This window comes from Salvia hispanica, chromosome 6 (genome assembly GCF_023119035.1).
Source record: "Salvia hispanica cultivar TCC Black 2014 chromosome 6, UniMelb_Shisp_WGS_1.0, whole genome shotgun sequence".
Classification (NCBI taxonomy): Eukaryota; Viridiplantae; Streptophyta; class Magnoliopsida; order Lamiales; family Lamiaceae; genus Salvia; species Salvia hispanica.
The window spans coordinates 28,904,525-28,925,302 of record NC_062970.1 but is presented as its reverse complement, the minus strand read 5'-3'; the positions used below and the strand labels follow the sequence as shown (position 1 = coordinate 28,925,302).

Genomic DNA, 20,778 nt, shown 5'->3' with positions numbered 1-20,778 from the left:
GTTGGACACCTAGTTATGCATATGAGAAGCTACTAGACGAAACTTACTGAAAATGGCTAGACAAAAGATAAAGGGAATCAAAGGACATGCTGGCAGATTGGTTGCTGGGTTTGCAGAAAAGCTGAAAAAAAGTGCAAGTTCAAAAGGAAAAAGTAACTAAAGCAACTTATCTTTGATTGTGACATTTTCTTCTTCACCAAGCTAAACTAACCAGATCTAACAAACTCCATTGATGAATGATCAAGCTCAAAAATTCGTAAATGCAATATTTAACTTGAAATCAAGAACGAACGCAAGAAAAACTGAGATTTACGCATACTGGTCAACAGGACAGGGTGACAGAAACAAGCAGAAACGAATTCCATGCATTTTTGAGAAACTTAACCATATTAAAACTTGTAAACACTTTTGGAAATACTAGATCTAACTAAGCTAGGCAGATTCAAGCACTTAAACAACATAAAACTATCAGATCTAGCTAACTAGAGAGATTTAAAGCAATAACAAAGCTGAAACTCAAATAAAACCATAAAAACTTAACTTCATTCAAACTTTCAAACCAAAAGATGCTTTAAACAGATTAACTACTGAAATCCGAGACAAATGCAAGTAAAAAAAGTTCTTAAACTAAGAAAGCATTTAAAGAAAGCATGTAAATGGCTGATGGCTTCTTCTGAAACTGGAACTGGACTACCGCGGCTGGAATGATTCAGGCATGATGACTCCCCGCCGGCTGGTGGCCGGAATCTTCATGGCAGGCTGCTGGATTTAGAGAGTGGAACTTAGAGCTAATGGAGGTATTCTCCCAAAAAGTGTTCTCAAAGTGATGATAAAAGTCAAAAGTCATTCCTCCTTATGTTCAACTCCTATTTATAGGGTGGCTTGCCCTAATTTCTAGGGCTGCCTCTTCATACGAAATGACAATTTTGCCCCTCTTTAGTAGTTGATTGTTCCAAGCAAGTCCTTCTTTCTCGTGTCCAGTTCCGTGGCATCCATCCTGGCTAGTGTGCACCTTTTTTCTCATACTGACCAGTTTGTACACTTTTGCTGCTTTTTCACCCGAATTCCTTCTAATCCTTTTCATCTAATTTAGTACCTCAACCTGCACACTTTAGCAACTATTTTGCAGATATTATCCAATAAAGCACGTTATACTGACCAGTAACCAAGGCTTAGAACGAGACTCATCAGTCATATAGGAATTCATGAAGAAATATGGGAAAAAGCCGAAGGCGAGCAAGTTCTTCGCCAAGATGTCGGAGGCATGCCGGAAACAAGAAGAGGTAATTCCTGCCCTAACCCCACTTACAATCCCACCAAGGCCCAAAACCTTAATCGAAACACCCACTGCACAAGCCTTGCCCACACCCAGAAAACCCCCAAATTTAACCCGAAACCCTAACCCAAGAGACAAACCCCCCAAACACTATTCCACAAACAAAAACTGAGCCCCTAGCCGAGTCCTCTGTAAATAAAGAAGAAACTGGAGAGGAGGAGAGTGATAGGATGGATACTGAGGAATCAGAAAGAGAGGAGGAAGGGGGTAGTCTAGTTGAGCAAAAAGAAACACTGGATGTAGAGGCCACTGGGTCAGGGGACGAAGGGGAAAAGGGGGAGGGTGTAGGTGGTGAAGAGGGAGATAAAGCAGGGGAAGATGAGCGAGAAGCAACAGGGGATGTGGGAGAGATGGAAGACCAGGACGTAGAGGAGGCTTTAGATGGTGAGAAGGGTAGTGAGGATAGACTAGATAAAGAGAGTGAGGCAATTGGTGATGAGAAGGCTGAGAAGGAAGGTGGGGATGTTGATGAGGAAGTTGTTGAGAAGGAGACAGAGGAGGAAGAAAATGCTAATGAGGAGGCTGTTGAGAAGGAAAAGGAAAGAGACGGCGATGGAAAAGATGCCGAGAAAGAGAGTGAGGAGAAAGAAACTGAGATCGTCGTGGTAGACGACACCACTACTGATGACCAAGGGACCCCGACAGATGAGAGGTTAACGAGGAGGCAGTCCCGTCGGAATAGAAAGCAGGAGGATGAGGCAGAGGCAGGCAGGGCCAAGAACCTGAGGCTGGAGGACATAGAGGAAACAGGGGATGATATCCCCCAGGTCCAGGAAACTTTGCCAGCCGAGAAGGATATTTCTCCAGAGGCCTTGGAGACGAGATATGAGGCGGAAAGGAAGAGGAAGGGAAAGCATACTGCTAAGTCCCAAAAGAAGAAATCTCACCCCGCGAACACCATTGTGGTGATTAGCGAGCTGGAGGCGATCCGAGTGTCATTTTCCCATCCGACAGAAGAAGAGGAGGCAAAAATACCTAATGTGGAAGAAAGCCCGTTCGAAACGATGGAGGTCCTAGTGACCAAGAGGTTGTTGGAAGCGATGGTCCAGTTTGAGGACCCCAAGTTGCAGCGAGCATGTGATGGACGCGCCGCGAATGGGAAGTCGGCGAAATCCGGGAAGAAACTGTGCCTCTCGGACCTGAGGGATCTAGGAGTGGAGAAGAAGTTCATCTCCTAATTCAAGAGCATCAGGTTCGATGGCTTCTTAACCACAACGAAGAGGAGGTACCGGTGGCTCTAGCGAAGGAGTTCTTCACATCCTTCAAATTCAAGAAAACTACGGATCTCGACGCGGACATAATCTCCTTCCGACTGTTCAATGAGGAGATGGAGATGAGTATCAAGGAGTGGTCGCTGAGAATGGGGCTACTCACACCCGAGGAAGAGGAAGAAGGAACCTGGAACGAAAGAGAGATCGGCGCACCAAAGAATACAGCAGGCTTCGATGCTGAGGAGGCCTGGAGGATGATTGCCCACAAGAAGGTGGCAAAATTCAAGACGAGCACATCAAAAGGGATACACATCACTGACTCTGTACTCCGATTGACACAAGTATATATCGGGTACAATCTCTTGGGTCAAGTGGGTGCAACTCTCACCACACCAGAGTTGTATTTCATGTGGTGTATGATGAACAATGTGAAGGTCCACCTCGGGTACTGGACTACTTATGCGTGCCAGAGAGTCAGAACCCACTCCGACCGCCATCTCTACACTTGCAACTTGCTGGGATCGTACCTCCAGAGGAATGTGTCAATGAAGATAGCCGACTCAATCGCAAACCTGCCAATGTGTAGCGCCCCACGATACTTCGATCTCGCGTTCTTCTTCAACAAAGGATTGACGATAATGAAGGATGATGTGCTGAGATTTTACGAAGTGGGGAGGTTTGATGGAGTCAAGATAAATACTGAAAAGGCAGAAGAAGAAGGTTGTGAAAGAGTGGCAAATGAAGGGTGGCAGACAAGGATGGAGGAGACGATGTTGAAGCTGGGCGCAAATACGGTGCAGCAACAGGAGATTTTGCTGAAGCTGCACCAAGAAGCGGCAACATAGAGGGAGATGATGGCTGCGCAAGCTGACAAGATGGCCCAGGCTGTGGAAACAATGATGAGAATGGTCACCGTGGTTGACCAAAAGATCCTTCGTGGTTGACATGAAACAATCAGTAAGAACAGAGTGAGAACGCAATACGAAACGAAGCAACAGAAATTTAAGCGACAAAATCGAAGAACAATTAAAACTAAAGCAGATCTACGGTTACTAGACGAAGTAAAATAAAAAGAAGGCAGAAAGATCAAAATCCATGCAAACTCGGTTTCCCCTGTTCAGATCCACACTTCGGATGCTAAATCCACTCCGGATCCAAGCATCCGAAACAAACTCCGACCAAAATTATATCCATAACTACTAATTCGCCGATTCACCACAGATCAACAACAACAGCACAGATCCACAACCTATTTCCCAGATCAAGCATCAAGCACAGAAACATCCAAAACAGATAATAACATTCAACTTCTGAAATAAACCTCAAAAACGTAGAATCAACGTAAATCAACACAAAATAAACACCATCATGACGTAAACTAAATGCATAGATAACGGTAAGTAGCAAACAACCAATCGACTTCAGAAACGTTGAAGTTCAACGGAATAACAGTGTAAAAACTGAATGTAAACTGATTGTATCTTCGCCCTTCGTGAGGAAGGTGTTACCACTAACTTTCTCTGAAGATGAAACCCCTAACTACCCCAGAATTCCCATTTTTCCCAAGTGTGTGTGAGTGTGTGAGCTGAGAGCAAAATCATGTATATATCGTGTGCTGCATGCTCCTCTTTATATAGGCGTGGAAGTGGGTCCAGCATGGTGTGAATAGTCTTCGTTACCCTCAGCTGTGGACTTCCTTCGTCTAGCCCTTTTTTTTCTCTTCAATTCTTCTCACTTCCCTTCGCTTTCCTTCGCCGGTCCACTGCCTACAGCTCTTCCCGGACCTAGCGATTTCCTTCACACACCTGGCTTAAAACTTGTGTTAGACCCAGTAAAAAGGTGATTTTTCACCACATAACCGATGCATGAAATTAGCCTTATCGGTAAGGAATGAGTGATCGAGCGAATCCAACAGTTAGTGAAGTTAGAGGCTATCTTGACAAACGGACAAGCCGATTAGATAGAAGAAGGGAAGGGGAAGATTCGGAGACTGTAGGTTCTTGGATTGACCTTAAGCTTGTGGGGATGGCTGCTAGAAAATGAACCAGTTTATGCATTTATGTGTCAACGTGTTTTAGTATATGTGTTTTTGTCTGTTTTCTTTGCTTAAGTCCTTTAGCGTCTAGGTCTAGTAGTTTGAGTCCTTTTTCTTTTTAGTAGAGTCGGTTAAGGGGAAACCATGCATTGAAACTTGCCTTATTCCTTTTTCTTGTCTTTATACTTGAGGACAAGTATGGTTTAAGTGTGAGCAGTTTGATAAGGCTCGTTTCATGCATTAGTTTTGGGTTAAAATTCTGTGCATTTGGGGCGCTGATCTGTGTTTATGAGTTCAGGTGTGTAGTAATCTGCCGGACCTAGGAGTTATTGTTACCTGACCGGGCAGATGTAAAAGAGATGGAATTGAAGTAAAAATCAGAAGTCGTCGTTCGGACCTGGGAGAATCAAAAGTTGGCGACAGGAGCAGAATGGAGCAAGAGCAGATCATTTTAAAAGTCTTACTCAAGGGCAAGAGTGTCAAATCACTAGAGGGATACCCTAGGGATCAGAGCCTCACATATATAAAGACCTCAACCTTGAAGAACAAGACAACCACTTATACACACTCTTAGCTCAAGCTTTCGTTCCATGCCTTAGTTCCACACTTCAAAGTTCTCATTTCTCATGCTGCACACTTGGAGATGGAGTGATTCTAGCCACCGTGGTTCTCATCGTCGTTTTTCTGTTGTGTAACACCGCCTTGTGAAGGCGAAGAAACAATATTTACTTGCTTTTGTTTAGTTTGTTTTCGTTTCAAGTACTTGTTGGTTTTAAGTTTCATAACTCTAGTTCTTCCTTTGATCTACTGGATTCGAACCTATTTCTCTTTATTATGGAAGTTTATGTTGGCTTTTGTTGGATCTCGCTGAGTTGATGTTTATTTCTTGCTTTTAGCTTTCGTTATTGTTGATTGTTGGATGTTTGGAGCTGAGATCTGTTGGTTTGTTGTTGGAGGTTGTGGATTTGTGTATGAAGATGTCTGGAATTGTTTTCTGTTTACGTTGTGCATGATTATGGCTATTTACTTTCTGTTTCTGCATCCTTTAGGTCCAGTAGCATAGATCTGTTAGTTTAGGCTTAAATTTCTCGTTTTAAGTTAGATCTGAAGTTCGCTCTGTTTTCATGGTGTTTAATACTCTGTTTTATCTGCTATTCTCGTTTAATTCCCGAAGAAGATGAAGTAGTGGGTAGTTAGAACCAGATCTGCTTTATGTCAGTACTTTTCTGCATGTACTTTACTTTTCTGCATTGTTCTCCAGACCCTGTTTGTACTATCTGCTTTGTCTTTTTACTTTTTTGCATGCTTTTCCAGACCCTGGTAGTTTAAGGAAACTTGTCTCTACTTTTCGCTTTATACTTGTCTCTAAAGTCATGCATGTTCCGTACGTCTTCATTTCTTAGACCCAGTAGGTAGAGTAAAGTTTTTCCTATCTCTCAGACCCAGTAGTTTTAAGTTCTCGACCCACAAAATTGCGTGGCAGCAGCCAACCCCCTTTTCCCAAAACACCCTCAAATGCAGTTTCGTAACACCTTCGTCCTCGTGGGATCGATCCTTTACTTCCCTGTGCTAGTTGTAGTATAGTGGGTTGATGTTTTTGAAGAAATAGAGTGCACCCAACGAACCCTTTCTGATAGTTTCATGATCTTCTAGCCTCTGAGACCTAGTCAAATCCTCTGGACTTGTTAGATCGAGTGATATCACACACAGCACGCACTGCACTTCTAAGCTCCTTCACCCACCATGACCGGAATCCTGCGTTAGATGGAAGTCCTTCAACTAAACACACACACCAGAGTTCCAACAATGGCCCCAACGCCGCCCCAGCCACCTCGGAGTCCCAACGTCTGAAAAACAAAATTCGATGGGAGTCGGTCAACAAGCTCCGGCCATGCACCTACCCCCTGTGGTTTTCGCCAATTCCCAACAGCCGAAGCTTGGTCCCCTTGCCCGCGGTGAAGAAAGGGAGCTAAGCGTCCTCTGCATCAAGGTCTTGGTCGTAGATGGTCCAATCTCAATCACCCCGGAATCACCATGCGCATAGGCAAAGATGACCGTTGGCGAGTCCTGCCAACCATCGCCCAACCTTTAGACGACAATTGTGCCACGCTGACCAACCTCCTCTGGTGAGATCCGGTCGGCAGTGATTCGCTGGGAAACGACAGTCGACGCCAGTGCATGAAGGGGACAGCACGAGGTGTGCAAGCTCGGTGCAGCGCATCCCAGTGGGGACCATAATTGACCAGGAGATCTCGCAGGATAGAGACAAATCCCCAGCCCACTCTCCACATGCCAAGTCAACTGAGGGGCGTTGTGTGCACACACTCACCAATCCTGCTCCATCCTAGCCACGGACTAGTATCGAGTACCACACCCGATAGGGACGTCTCGTAGGAAAGAGAAAAAATTCACCACACCTCATTCTCCACACGCCAAGATGACTAAGTGGGTGTGGCTGTTCACGTGTCTCTCCCTAGCCACGCTGGCTTAGATGATGCTAAAACGATGGGGACCATGTATGGGTGAGCAAAAAATCCAAAAACCAAATATCTGTACCGATCCAAACCGAAAATTTAAAATTTGGTTTGGTTTATTCGGTTTTACGATTTGGTTTGGTTTTAATAATTGAAAAGTTTTTATTTTTCAGTTCGGTTCGGTTCGGTCCAAATAATCGAAAAACTGAATTATATTTAATTATTTATATTATATATATATATATATATAATATAAATAATTAAATATAATTCAGTTTTTCGATTATTTGGTTTTTTTCCTAATCCCTCTAACCCTAATCCCTCCACCAATCCACCACCAACTCCATCGTCCTTCCGTCGCCGGTCTCCCCTCCGTCGGCCAGCTCCGGCTCCACCCCCTCCAAGCCATCGCTGTCACCCCTCCAGCCGTCGCCCATCGCCCCTTCACGCTGTCGTCTCCACTCTCCACAGCTCCGACTCTAGGTAGAACTCTACTTACACTAGACCTGCCCAAGGTTTACCGAATCGGCGGTTAAAACCGAAACCGTAACCGCCGGTTACGGTTCCGAACCGAAACCGTGAGAATTTACCCAAACCGAAACCATCGATTTTTTGTTCAGGTTCAAAAATACATGAACTGAAACCATGCCGGAATCATCGGTTTCGAGAGGTTCGAAATCGGAACCGCCAAAAACGGCCGAAAAACCATGAAATCAAGCTGGAACCGCAAAAAACCGACGGTTCAAAACCGTGGAAAACTATCGGTTCGGTACTGAAACTGAAACGGCGGTTTTGGAACCGGAACCGTAACTGCGAAACACCCTCGCGGTCGGTTCCGGTTCAACAATTTTCAAAACCGGAATCGGCAGTTCCGAACCGTAACCGCCTGTTCCTGAACCGTGGGCACCTCTAACTTAAACCTTCAATTGCATCCCTAAACTCACATGTGCAACTTCCTCCCTCCCTCTAGTTCCTAATATGGAAGTATGATTAATTGATTATTAGTTCAAATTCTATCAATGAAATTTTTAGATTGTTTCAGATTTTAGATTTTTTCAGATTCTATCAATGAAATTTTAGATTGTTTCAGATTGTTCCACCTGTTTTAGATTCTATTAATGAAATTTTGTCCAGATTATCTCAATTAATTTTTTTTCCAGATTCTGTCAATTACATTTCAGATTATTAGATTTTTGTTTTGCTGAGGAGTATGAACAGTTAATACATTTATGAGGATTTGAGTTCATTTAGATGTTTAAGTTTTACCATGCTTAGCAGTTAAGTGGCAGCCGCTGTTGTTATGTAGATGAAGAAAGTGTTATGCTAATTTTGACATGTTTCTTTTGTACTTATAAATTTCAGATTTAGTAAGTAAATGGCAAACTGTTTTTTTCCAATCTACAACATAGATTATTCAGCATCAAGTTGTAATGTAAGTTATTCATTAATTTTGATGTAATTTATGTATTGTTAAGTTGCAAACTGATTGCTAAGTATCTCTAAATCTTTCTTATTATAGATGTTTGATACGCTCGGATTTTGCACTGTTTTAAGGCATTTGTTTGGTCTTATTATAGATGTCCATATTTTAGAATATTTTCTCTATTTTGGTATTTTGACATGTTCTGTGAGATTTGTGCATATTTGAGCCTAAAAAGACAGGAAAAAGTCGAAGTTGGAAATCTGGAGTGATCATGCCGTCCAGCGGTCCACTGCAACATACGTAGCGACCGCTGGAGCCTAGCGACCACTACAACTATAGCGGTCCGCTCCGAAGAAAGTTGTGCTGAAAATCAGAAGACGCCTAGCGACCACTCGAGAAGCTCCCGAAGCTACTGGAATATTTGCAGTGACCGCTACAACATCATGCAGCAACCGCTATCCAAAAGGGCAGAAGCTACGGACAATGCACATCGACCGTTGGCCAAGGTGCAGCGGCCCGTTGCAAAAACACGGCGCACTATTTGACCTACTTTCTCTCCAGAATTTACTAAATTTAGCCACCTTTTACCTTATTCTCATAAGACTCAACTTTTCCTCTATAAATACCCCCTCAAACCTGTTCATTAGAATCTTCTTTTTGCCTCATAATTCTAGAGCATAAAATTGAGAGAGTTCTTCGTTGTGAAAGAGGTTGATGACGGAATCAAGAGAAGATCAAGGCTTCAAGGATTCAACCCTTGGGTTTTATTGCTTTAGTTCTTACGTTCACTTTGTTTTCCATTCATTCTATGTTTTCTTATTCTATCATGTGTAACTAAACTCATAGGATTCTAGGGATGTGTTAGTAACGACTTTTGGTTATACAATTCCTTTTTCTATTTAATATCCGTTTTGTTTTTACTTCGTTTCTTCCTTAAGTTGTTCGGTAATACTTCATGATTGAGTGACACATTCGATGAAGATTTAATATAACTTGCTACATAATCGTGAGAGGAGGTTGACGAGTTAGATCCACTTAATAGACACTACAATTAGCTTCCCTTAAAACGACACTGTTAATTGAGAGTGAGGACTTTTCAAGGGTCTTAGGAGCTTTTCGGAGTTACGAATCTAGGATTGACAACCCTAGTGTTAGTAATCTACGCTTGTACCGCATGGGCATAACCTGTGTGACGTGTTCTATCGAAGTATAAACTGTGCTAGGGTATTGTAGTTGGAACTTGTATAACCATAACTGTGAACGCACATCCTTGGAATTCTCTTATATCTCATATATTTATCTCTATAATTTGTTGCAATTAGTTGTTTATTGCTTTCAGTGTTCTTGTTCTCAAAAAGTTTTCAAAAATCTTTGTTCTTCCAAATAGTGAAAGGAGGTTAGTAGAAGATAGTCAATCTGTGATTCTATCCCCATGTTCGATATCCCGACACTAACCTTTAGCTATACTAGATCTACCATGTATACTTGCAGGTATTTTTAGTGCTAATAAAAAGTGCATCAATGTTGTGTAATGAAAGTGAAGCGGTTGGAGATACCATCGAAAATAATGCAACTGGAGATACTCCATCTGAGGATCCTCAAGACAAATGAGAGGCAAAAAAGAGAAAAACTATGGAGAAAAGATCAGAGGTTTGGGATCATTTTACTCCGTTCTTAGATAACAATAAGAAACAGAGAGCTAAGGGTGTGCATTGTGGGAAAACATTTTATGGAGAATCTAAGAATGGCACTTCATCACTTAAAGAACATTTGAGTAAATACAATAAAGTTTCAACTACAGGTCCTAGGCAAACACAGTTGGTGTTACAATCTGGTCAAAGCTCATCCCTTAATAATTGGAATTTTGAGCAAGAAGAGGTTAGGAAAGCTTTAGCTTATATGATCATTGTGGTTGAGTTGCCTTTTAAGTTTGTTGAAGGGGAGGGTTTTAAATACTTTTGTTTGAAGTCATGTTCTCAGTTTAAGATTCCATCTAGATGGTCAGTTTCACGTGATTGTTTTAAGTTCTATGAAGATGAAAAGAAATTGCTCTAGACATTGCTTAAATCGGCCAACCAAAGAGTGTGTCTTACCACAGATACATGGTCTTCTTGTCAGAAAGTGAACTACATGTGTTTGACTGCTCACTATATTGATAATGATTGGAAATTGAACAAAAAAAATTATTAATTTTTATCCAATTTCTAGTCATAAAGGTATAGATATTGGTTTGGAAATTGAGAAATGCTTGCATGATTGGGGAATCAATAGGGTGTTCACCATTACTGTTGATTATGCTTCTTCGAATAATACTGCATTTGTTTATTTGAAAAGAACTATTAGGAAATGGGGGGAAAGTGTTGGAAATTGTGACTATATGCATATGAGGTGCATTGCTCATATATTGAATTTAGTGGTGCAAAAAGGCTTGAAAGAGATTGGGCCTTCGGTGAAGAAATTCAGAAATGTTGTTCGGTTTATTAAACACTCACCTACTAGGTTGGGCAAATTTAAGGAGTGTTGTGAACTAGAAAAAATATCTAGTAAGAGCATGTTGTGCTTAGATGTTGCTACTCGATGGAACTCAACATTCTTCATGTTGGAAGCTGCAACAACATTTGAGAAAGCTTTCTATAGGTATGAGTTGATAGACTCATCATATAAAAATGATCTTGAAGCAAAGCAAAAAGATCTTGAAGTTGATGATGATGAGGAGGAGGATGAGGATGTGGATGTGGATGGAGATAGCGTTCAGGGGGTGCAGAAGATTGGAGGAAAGCAAAATTAATGTTGAATTTCTTGAGGATTTTTTATGAGGCAACGAGTAAGATTTCTGGATCTTTATATGTTACCTCTAAATTATTTCGTCATGAGATTTACAAAGTGCATGCATTGTTGAAGGCTTTCATAGAGGCTGATAATTTTGAATTGAGTATCATGGCAAATAAAATGAAAGAAAAATTTGACAAATATTGGGGAAATCCTAGGAAGATGAATAAGCTCATTTTCATGGTTGTTGTTGTTGATCCTCGATACAAGTTGAAGTTGGTGAAACTTGTGTTGGCACATATGTATGATGATGAGTTGGCTAACTCATTTGGAGATGAAGTTGAGGCTGAATTAGTTAACATGTGTGGTGATTACAAACAACCAATTGTCCAACAAAATATAGGACATGCAGAATTGAATTTGACAAATGCTACACGTGATGATAATGATGTATTAAAGAATGCTATGAAAATGGTGGGTTCCTTGTATGAGACTTTTCACCAAAGGCATGATGAAGTCAATGATGTACAGAAATATCTTAAGGAGGATATTGAGAGTGGTGGGCCAAAATTTGACCTTTTGGACTGGTGGAAAAATAAAGAATATGAATATCATGTACTCTACCAAGCTGTCCGTGATATTACAGCAGTTCCTATCTCCACTGTAGCATCTGAGTCGACTTTTAGCACCGGTGGCCGAGTTCTTGATCCATTTAGGAGCTCTTTAAGTCCTAAAATTGTCGAGTATCTTGTTTGTGGTCAAAATTGGCTTCGCAAGTCTTCCAAATTTAACGTTGAAGAAATTCTTGAAGATGTCAAAAAGATAGAAGAAGGTAATTTTATACATTTAAGTTTTTTGTTATTGATTATTTCATTTATACTACTTATATGACTCTTTTTGTGTATGTATTACATTGATGTCTACTCAAGATTCAACAAATTAATCAATCTCCATTATTTTTGGAAACTTGCACTTGGACAATATTGAAGACTTGTCATGTAAATTCATTTTGGATTTATTTTGATGTAATACGTTGAAACTATTGAAGACATTTTGGTAGACGTTTTTTTATTGTGGAATGTCGATTGCATATTTGTATTTGTTGGTTGATGTCTTGATGGATTATGGATATTATCATTGTTATGTTTTGTAGGTGAATATTATCATTGTTATGTTTTGTAGGTTAGAAATTTCTAAGTTACTATTTAGTTTTTTTTTTCCTCCAGATTTTCGATTTTATTATTAGGTTTTAGGTTTTTTGGTTTTCTATATAATTTTGGTTTTTCGGTTTAATTCGGGTTTTTAAGTTGAGTTTTTGATTTTCGGTTTTCGATTTTCGGTTTTTCAGTTTTCGGTTTCGGTTCGGTTTTAGTTTTAGCCTAAATTCGGTTTTCCGGGTTCGGTTCGTTTTGGGCGAAAAATCGAACCAAAACGCGAATGCACACCCTAGGACCATGTAATCTTTGAAGTGTGATGTGCGCCACGCGCGCTACGCGTTTAAGGTCCGGTCAATATACCACCACGTAGAGGGTCCAAGGACGGCTAGAAGACACCACCATCTCCCTCGGCATTTTACACGTCTTGAGTGGAAGTCAAGGCCCACTTTTGGGATCCCTTGTGCAACAATTCCTTGTGTTTTCCGAACCGATGGTAATAAGGATGTTTTATATGATCAACTGTGCTTTTTGAGAGGCGTTGCGAGTCATGCGCGCCACAAGTCAAGGTCTGGTCGATGTACTACTAGGTCAAGGGTCCGAAGACTGCTTGAGGATACCACCATTTCCCTCGGCGTATACACGGTCATGGTCATGTGAACGGGGTCACATGTTAGATGACACCTAAACCCGAGGTCGACAGAATTCTTTCTTACACGCACCGCAGCGGAAGTTAAGGCCCATATTTGGGATCCCCTGTTTGAGTACCACCTGCAAGCCAATACCGTGATGTATAGCTTTGCTTAAGTTAGGAATTAGGGCGTAGTCTAGAAAACCATGGGCTTGTCCATGGCTATTGTTGGGGATTGGTGCCCCTTGCACAGCGGAAGTCATGCATAAACAAATAAATCAGATCTACAGATCTATTTGACCGATTATGGGATCAATTAATCACATGTTAAACAATCAAAATTGCATTCAAGAACACAAAAAATCATGCTTTAAGGAATTAAACCCTAATTCATGATATTCTACGGATTGGGGTTACCGATCTGATTCTCCAAAGAATCGACGATTGCTTGCTCCTTCTCCACATGAAGATCTTCGTACTCGACCACAAATCTTCTAATCTGTATCCCGAACTCAGATAATGACCTTTGGGTGGACAAAGCTTGTCAGAATCAAAAAGGGCTTGATTAGAAAGAAGATAGAATTTCAGATCTTGAGAGAACTAAAAAAAAATTCACTGCAGAGAGCACAACGAAAATTATCAATTAAAAATTAATTAATCTTCTTTCTAATCTCCTTTTATATAGAGTTATGATGTGTCAGATTAAGGATCCATGGAGGTTGGACTTGGGCCAAACCCGTTGGACTTTTACTAATTAAATTGAGCCCCAATTTAATACAAGTCCAACAGAATATTATAATCAGCCACTACAGTAAAATAATATTGACTGCCCGTCCAATCCCAAATTACGAGTAATTCGGGCTTTACCTCTTTAATTTATTATTTCTCGTGTTTAAGATATAAATATCCATTAATTAATTTAAGTCTGCTATCTGACTTTAATTAATTAAAATCTTTTTCCAAGAGTTGTCTAGTTCAAAATCTTTATTCATTATTCTGGAATAAATTCCAACCGGCCGGGTTTCTGAATAATAAAACCTTTTTTGAACACCTCTTGACGATATTATCAAACTGGACTCACCCAAGCACACGATTCATTGCAATAACAATACTAGCACCTCTAGACATTGATCACCACTACCCAAGATATCGGGATTCTTGGATTGCGAAAAATCCGCACCATTTGATAAATCAAAGTAGTGCATAATCAATATCGTATGCTCAATGTTATGTCAACAATGATTAAGAAATAACAATCACCGAGACCTCGTCTTTCGGTAAATAGCAAGAAAGACTTATCTCAATTGTTAGATCCTTCAGTGCTATACCACACCAGTGTCGTTTATTTCCTAAGGTAAGGAAACATGCGGACTAACACTACAACCTTTCACGATAGGTAGCCAAAGCCTATTTAGGTTGTGAAATTCTATTTCTCTTCTACAAAGAACCGACTGTGTCACCTTCTGTGAACGTCGTTCACGACCAGTCTACTATGTAGAGGAATTAGACTTATTTGCTTCTTATACATTTAAATGTTTGAGAAACATCTTATAAATGCACAAGCAAACATCAATGCGATAAAATTACTTCTTCTCGCCTTGGGTTAAAAGTGGATTGTAGAATTTATTGTATACAAGCAATTCTATCCGTGCAACATGCTCGAAATATGCTTTTCAGTATACCAATCCTAACAGGTATTTTTCACCAAGCTTTCATGCTTCGGTGTGTGTGTGTGTTAGTGTTCCGAAGAGGGCTCGGCCCTCATGTGACATCTTCCCCCCACTTTCTTCGTTTTTTAAATTTAATATATTGAACCATAAAAAAAAAAAGGAACTCACTGTGGACAATTTATTAATACTGAAAATTACTACAAATATATTGATAAGTCTAGAATAGCTAAAGATATGCACAATGCACTTATCTAAATCAAATAATATTAACTCTTCTCCAAGATTTCTCCTATTTTTTATATTAAAATCATCTATCAATTAATCATTAAAGTTTGATTTTTATATATTAGTTGATAGATGTACATGTGGAGTGAAGGCATACAATGAGCCAAACTGGATCTGGAGTCTGATTCAAACTGTTTGTTGCCTATCAAGACGATTCCAAATTCTTTTATCTTACCATCGTTATCTTCGTCTTTGAAATAGGTTCGCGTGTGTACCTTGTACGCCTCAATTGGAGCTTGGATGAAGAAGTTATGGCCATTTGATGAAGGATGCGCGAAGCAGTGCGAACCCGGCGAAACGCCCGGGTTGGCACCATTTCGCCAGGGTCGGGCGTTTTTCTCGGAAACTGCCGAATTTCAGTTTTCAAATAGGTTTCTGAGCAGTTTTTTAGGGAGATTCAGACTTCCTTGGACGAAAAAAGAGAGGGGAAAAGAGAGAGAGAGGAGGAAGAAGAGAAGGAAGAAATTCCGGCCAACATTCTGACTATCCGTCTCCAAAACTCAATTACACTCAACGAGAGCATGCTTCCTATGGTTTTCATTGTGATATTTACCATGTGTTTATGTTAAACTCTCAATGTTGCTCCAAGTTGTGATTTAGGCTTGTTTATCTACACCTTTGAATTCACATTTTGACACCGTTGATGTGTTTAATGCTAGATTCTACTCCCTCCGTTCCATAGTAATGGAGGCGTTTCTTTACAGTACGGAGATTAAGAAAAATTGTGTTAGGTGAGTTAAGTAAAGGGAGAGTAAAGTGCAAAATGAAAAAGGTAGAGAGATGAAGAGAGAATAAAGTAAGAGAGAGTAAAGTAGGTGTGGAAAAATGTGTTGACTTTTACTAAAAAGGGAAATGACTCTATTACTATGGAACGTACCAAAATGACAAAATGACTACATTACTATGGAACGTACCAAAATGGCAATATGACTCTATTACTATGGAACGGAGGGAGTATCACTTTAGAGGCATCTATCGTTATAGATGTTTAATCATTGTGTATTGTTTGAATCGTTATAGATGATCTTTTATTCCCGCACTTCCGCATGAATTTAATACCTTTGAAAGTTAGTTCATGGAACAAGTGTTCAGCTGACTGTGAACTATACATCGCAAAAATGTTCAGTGCACGCGATTAGGTTGATTTATTAATCCCAAAATATGTGTTTTTTTATGTAGGTGTAAAATTTATTGAGTCTAATGAGAAACTTGGAGTGACATGTCTTTCTGTTGGTGAAATCCTTCTGTTTTTATTTGTTTGTTTTAATTTTGTCAACTTCTTTCAAAACTAAAAATCAAACCTTTGTTATGTTTTATATTTTAGAAGTTTAAACAATCTTTCACCTCCATGTGGATTGACACTTGAAATATTAATTACGATGATGTATTCTTGCAATATTGTAGTATTATTAGAGTTAATTTATTAAACTTGATATCTTGTTCGGATTGAATTAGATACTCTAAAATTTGGGTCATGCACCAGAACACGAAGTCTAATAAGCAAACAATTTATCACAAGCAAGTGTCATATACATTATATTATCTACACAAACGAGGTTTTTAGGTGTGGAAAGGTCTTGCTGTGTAGTAATCCCCATCACGGATAAATAAAAGTTGGAGTAAAATTGAAGAATAGGTATTTGGTATGTGGAAAGTGAGTTATTTATAAATGAAAATGAAAATGAAAATGAAAATGAAAATGAAAATTCGAAAAGAGTTGTTAAAAGCAATTAGAAATTCAACTACTTATTCATTTTTATGCATTATATAATAGTGTCACTCCTATTTGATCAACCGGCAGGTATAAAACCACGAAGTGGGCAAATAAAATCATTTTATAATGAATATATCTGTCCACATATTTTATGAATTCACAGAAAATGAAGAAAAAAACCCAGAAATTTCCTGCGCTTCTCCTCTCTCTGCTGAAATCACCGATATATATAGGCCTGTGTATCTACATATACACGTCACAACGAGATTCATCGAAGACCGAAGCGCGCCACCGCCGTCAGCCGTGAGTTATGGCCGTCGCTGCACAGCCCTCGCTCCGCCTCCACCACAATTATGCTTCCTTTCGCATGAATCAAAGCTCTTTCCGTAATCCCCAGCTCCATCCTCCCCACCGCTCCTCTCGTGCGAGAATTCGAGCAAGCTCTGCTGTTGCTCTGGAACCTGTGCGTCTTTTTCCTTACTCCTTTTATCGTTTATCTGCGTCTCTTAGTGTGTGTTTGTGTAGTGGCGGGAAACGCGCATCTCGGAATGATCAATAGAATATTGATTTTCTGAATTCGGTTGATTAGATGTCGATTAGCACATTCAATTTTTAAAACTGAACCTTGTATATATGAATCGTGCCAGACTCTTTGCTAGTAATGCATCTATTGGAGGTGGAAACTTGTGTTTGGTTTTATTTTAGGCTCTGGAAATCTATATTTTGATTGTGGTAATGTAGAAAGGGAGAAAAGCTGTTCCGATAAATGATTTGATGTATATGTAGAGGCATTTTCAAGCTTAAAAGGTCTTGTCAAAATTAACTAGCATGAAAATGACTTGATTTGTGAACGATGGATATATCACTTCTAGTAAGTTTAAGAAACAAAGAAGTTTTCGTTTTTGGAGAAGGAAAATGGTAATGAAGAAACAAAGGAAAATGAATCAAATGATAGTAGTGAAATCTTGTCTAATTAACTCATGTTGAACAATCTGATCTCACATTGTAAAACAAATTGCATCTCTATGAGGTTAGTGTCATTGTGCTAAATATATATCTGTGCTTACCAGGAATCAACCACTGATACTTCCTACGTTGACTTGTTTGCTTGTCCAATTTGTTACGAACCATTGGTACGAAAAGGTCCTTCAGGATTCAACTTGTAAGTTTAATTTTTTTTTTAAATGACTAAGCTTTTCAGCGTGATGTATTCAGCCATGATAGTTCTAACTCAAGTCCACGATGATGCAGACAAGCAATTTATAGGTCTGCTTTTAAGTGTAGGACATGCAACAAGTCTTACTCGAGCAAGAACATGTATCTTGATCTTACTGTTACATCTGGAACAAAGGAGTATAATGAGTTCCAACCAACTGGGACTGAGCTATTCAGGTGTACTATACTGATCCTCTTACCACCGTGTCCTAATCCATTATTGTACTTATATGTATATATATTGGTGTTGCGAGTGTGATTCATAACTGTTTAAAGTGTTATGTTGATGCTTTGTTTTCCCACATGCTATTTTATAGATTGTGAAATGACTGCTTCAGAGTAGGTCTTTGTGCCATTGTCTCCATGTACTCTATGTGGAGCTATGAACCCAAATAAACTTTTTATTTAGTATTTTTCCTACAATAGATTAGAATCTTGCATTTCATTTAGCAATGTCTGGTCATATGATGTGATCTTCATAAGAGGTAGCAGAATTGGCACCTATCTGCACAAGAGAACCACTAGGGGTACTAAATATAAAATATGATCTTAGCAGTTTGAGAACTTATCTTCTCTTTACTGGAGGGACTTGCTTTAGCCCCACCAAATGAGGCAAATCGTGTATATCAATTATCTGGCGACCGCTCTTCTGATTTGCAGGGTCTCGATGGTTTTTCTGGCAGTACTGTCTAGTTTGATGGGGTTTACTGCAGAAAGCTCACCATTTGAGGTTTTTCGTCCTGCCATGGTTTAGAAACCTTATTTGATGACATGAGACATTTAATCTCCTCCTTCCTCCCTGCAACAGAGCGTACAGAAGTTGATCCCTTCAGAACATTAAATCAATTTCCAAGATTTTGTATACTTATTTAGTTTAATATGACACTAGATTTTGCGAAATTTGTATGAAATATATTATATGGGTTCGGGTTAGCTATTCAAACTTGATGTTGGTGTCCTGGCTTTTACCAGGAGTCCACTTGTTTCGTTCGTATATGAGAGGGGCTGGCGCCAAAACTTTAACCGTAGCGGTTTCCCTGGTCCTGATAAAGAGGTAAAGTACTATATTTACGCAGCACAGAGCTTAAATCTGGAAAATTGGATGACATTCATGCAATTTTCTTAAAGTGCATTAAGAGAAGTGAGCACACTATCTTAGTATTTTAATTTCTCCTGTTGAATTTTAAAATGCATTGTTACACATTAACATTTTTTTTCTGCTCATATTGCATCTATGGTGGACCAAATTACAAATCTAGCTGATTTTTGCTGATCTGTCTTTTGAAATTGTGTACAGTTCACTATGGCTCAGGAGTACTTTAAACCAGCTGAAGGTGGAGTGCTGGTAGATGTGAGCTGTGGCAGTGGTTTGTTTTCAAGAAAATTTGCGAAATCAGGGGCTTATTCAAGAGTCGTAGCGCTTGATTTTTCTGAAAATATGCTTCGCCAGTGTTATGATTTCATAAAAAATGATGAAACTATCTTAAGCTCGTGAGCATTTCCCTCCTCAGTTACCTCTTTTTATTTACTGACTAGAACGTGGATACTTGAAACATTTTGGTTCAGCTCATTTAGGACTTTGTATCTTAAACAAAATAATTCAACCAAATTTTGATTGGAACTGGGCAGGAACATTGCCCTTGTGAGAGCTGATGTTTCGAGGCTTCCTTTTTCATCTGGTTCAATTGATGCTGTTCATGCTGGTGCAGCCTTACATTGCTGGCCATCTCCTTCAAATGCTGTACGTTCTTTAGGACGTCTCTGATTTCCAACTGTTTCAGACGAGAATTTTCTTTTGTATTCTTGTTCATTCAAATGCTTCTTTGTGTGTGTGTGTGTGTGTTTCTTAGATGATATATTTCTGGCATGAGTAAGTTTCCATTTGATATATGATTGGTTACTACATTTTGCTACTGTGTGTAGGTTGCTGAGATAAATCGGATAATGCGAAGTGGTGGTATTTTTGTTGGAAGTACTTTCCTTCGAGTCACTTCATCAACGCCTACTTTCTTAAGGCCTTTCAGACAGGTTGTCCATTTTACAATGATGCAACTCCCCTATTTCATCATTATTGAGGCATATTCCTAACTAACTTGTTTTAAGGAAAATGGTTAGAGATGTGGATTTTCATTGTGTGTGGTTGCTAGGAGCACTGAAATCTCTAATGTTAAGTTTGAAACTGTTCGTAATGAAATTTATGACTGATTTGCATGCTCTCTGCTAAAATTTGTTAGTCTGTTTGTTTTGGCAGAGAAACACAAGGAATTATAACTACCTGACAGAGGAGGAGATTGAGGACCTATGCATCTCGTGTGGGCTCATTAATTACACCAAGAAAGTGGAGCAGTCTTTTATCATGTTCTCTGCACAAAAACCTTGATTTCTTGCCTTGGTACCTTTCTTCCCAAATGTATGTGTATGTAAACGCACCCAAATCTAGCCAACGTTGTTGTAATATAAATATTTTGTAGGAGGTAATTAAGTGGTTGCCTTCTCTTTCTCAATCTATATCTTAATAGTTGTCTAATTCCATCACTCTTGGGCATACTAACGGCCTCTCTTTCTATTTCTCTCTCAAGATTATAATTATAAGCAGATTATGGAAAATATTTTATGAACAAAGCATTTGTCTGCTTTCATTTTTATTCTCTTTTTTTTACACCTTCGTATTAAAGTATACATTACTACATATTATATGTATTAATGTTGTATATTAGGTTGAGTTATTATATGTGAACCTTCGTATTAACGTATACATATGCATACGAGAGTATTATATTTATGAGGTTGAGTTATTATTTACTTTTAGTTGAGTGCACCATTGTTTATAGATCACGATAATTGACTTCTATCAATATTTA

At 39.4% G+C, this 20,778-nt stretch overlaps 2 protein-coding genes across 2 annotated transcripts; both read left to right on the top strand.

Moving 5' to 3' along the window:
* Positions 1-10,111: 10,111 nt before the first annotated feature.
* LOC125195079 (zinc finger BED domain-containing protein RICESLEEPER 4-like) lies at positions 10,112-11,267 on the top strand. Its single transcript, XM_048093280.1, has 2 exons — positions 10,112-10,479; positions 10,688-11,267. The coding sequence occupies exons 1-2, from the start codon at positions 10,112-10,114 to the stop codon at positions 11,265-11,267; spliced, it is 948 nt and encodes a 315-aa protein (XP_047949237.1).
* Positions 11,268-16,856: 5,589 nt separating this feature from the next.
* LOC125197430 (uncharacterized methyltransferase At2g41040, chloroplastic) lies at positions 16,857-20,421 on the top strand. The gene is made up of 8 exons (XM_048096167.1): positions 16,857-17,165; positions 17,773-17,864; positions 17,954-18,094; positions 18,890-18,971; positions 19,215-19,408; positions 19,547-19,658; positions 19,841-19,945; positions 20,169-20,421. Exons 1-8 carry the CDS (start codon positions 17,013-17,015, stop codon positions 20,295-20,297), a joined length of 1,008 nt encoding a protein of 335 aa, XP_047952124.1. The 5' UTR covers positions 16,857-17,012; the 3' UTR covers positions 20,298-20,421.
* The last annotated feature ends 357 nt before the right edge of the window (positions 20,422-20,778 follow it).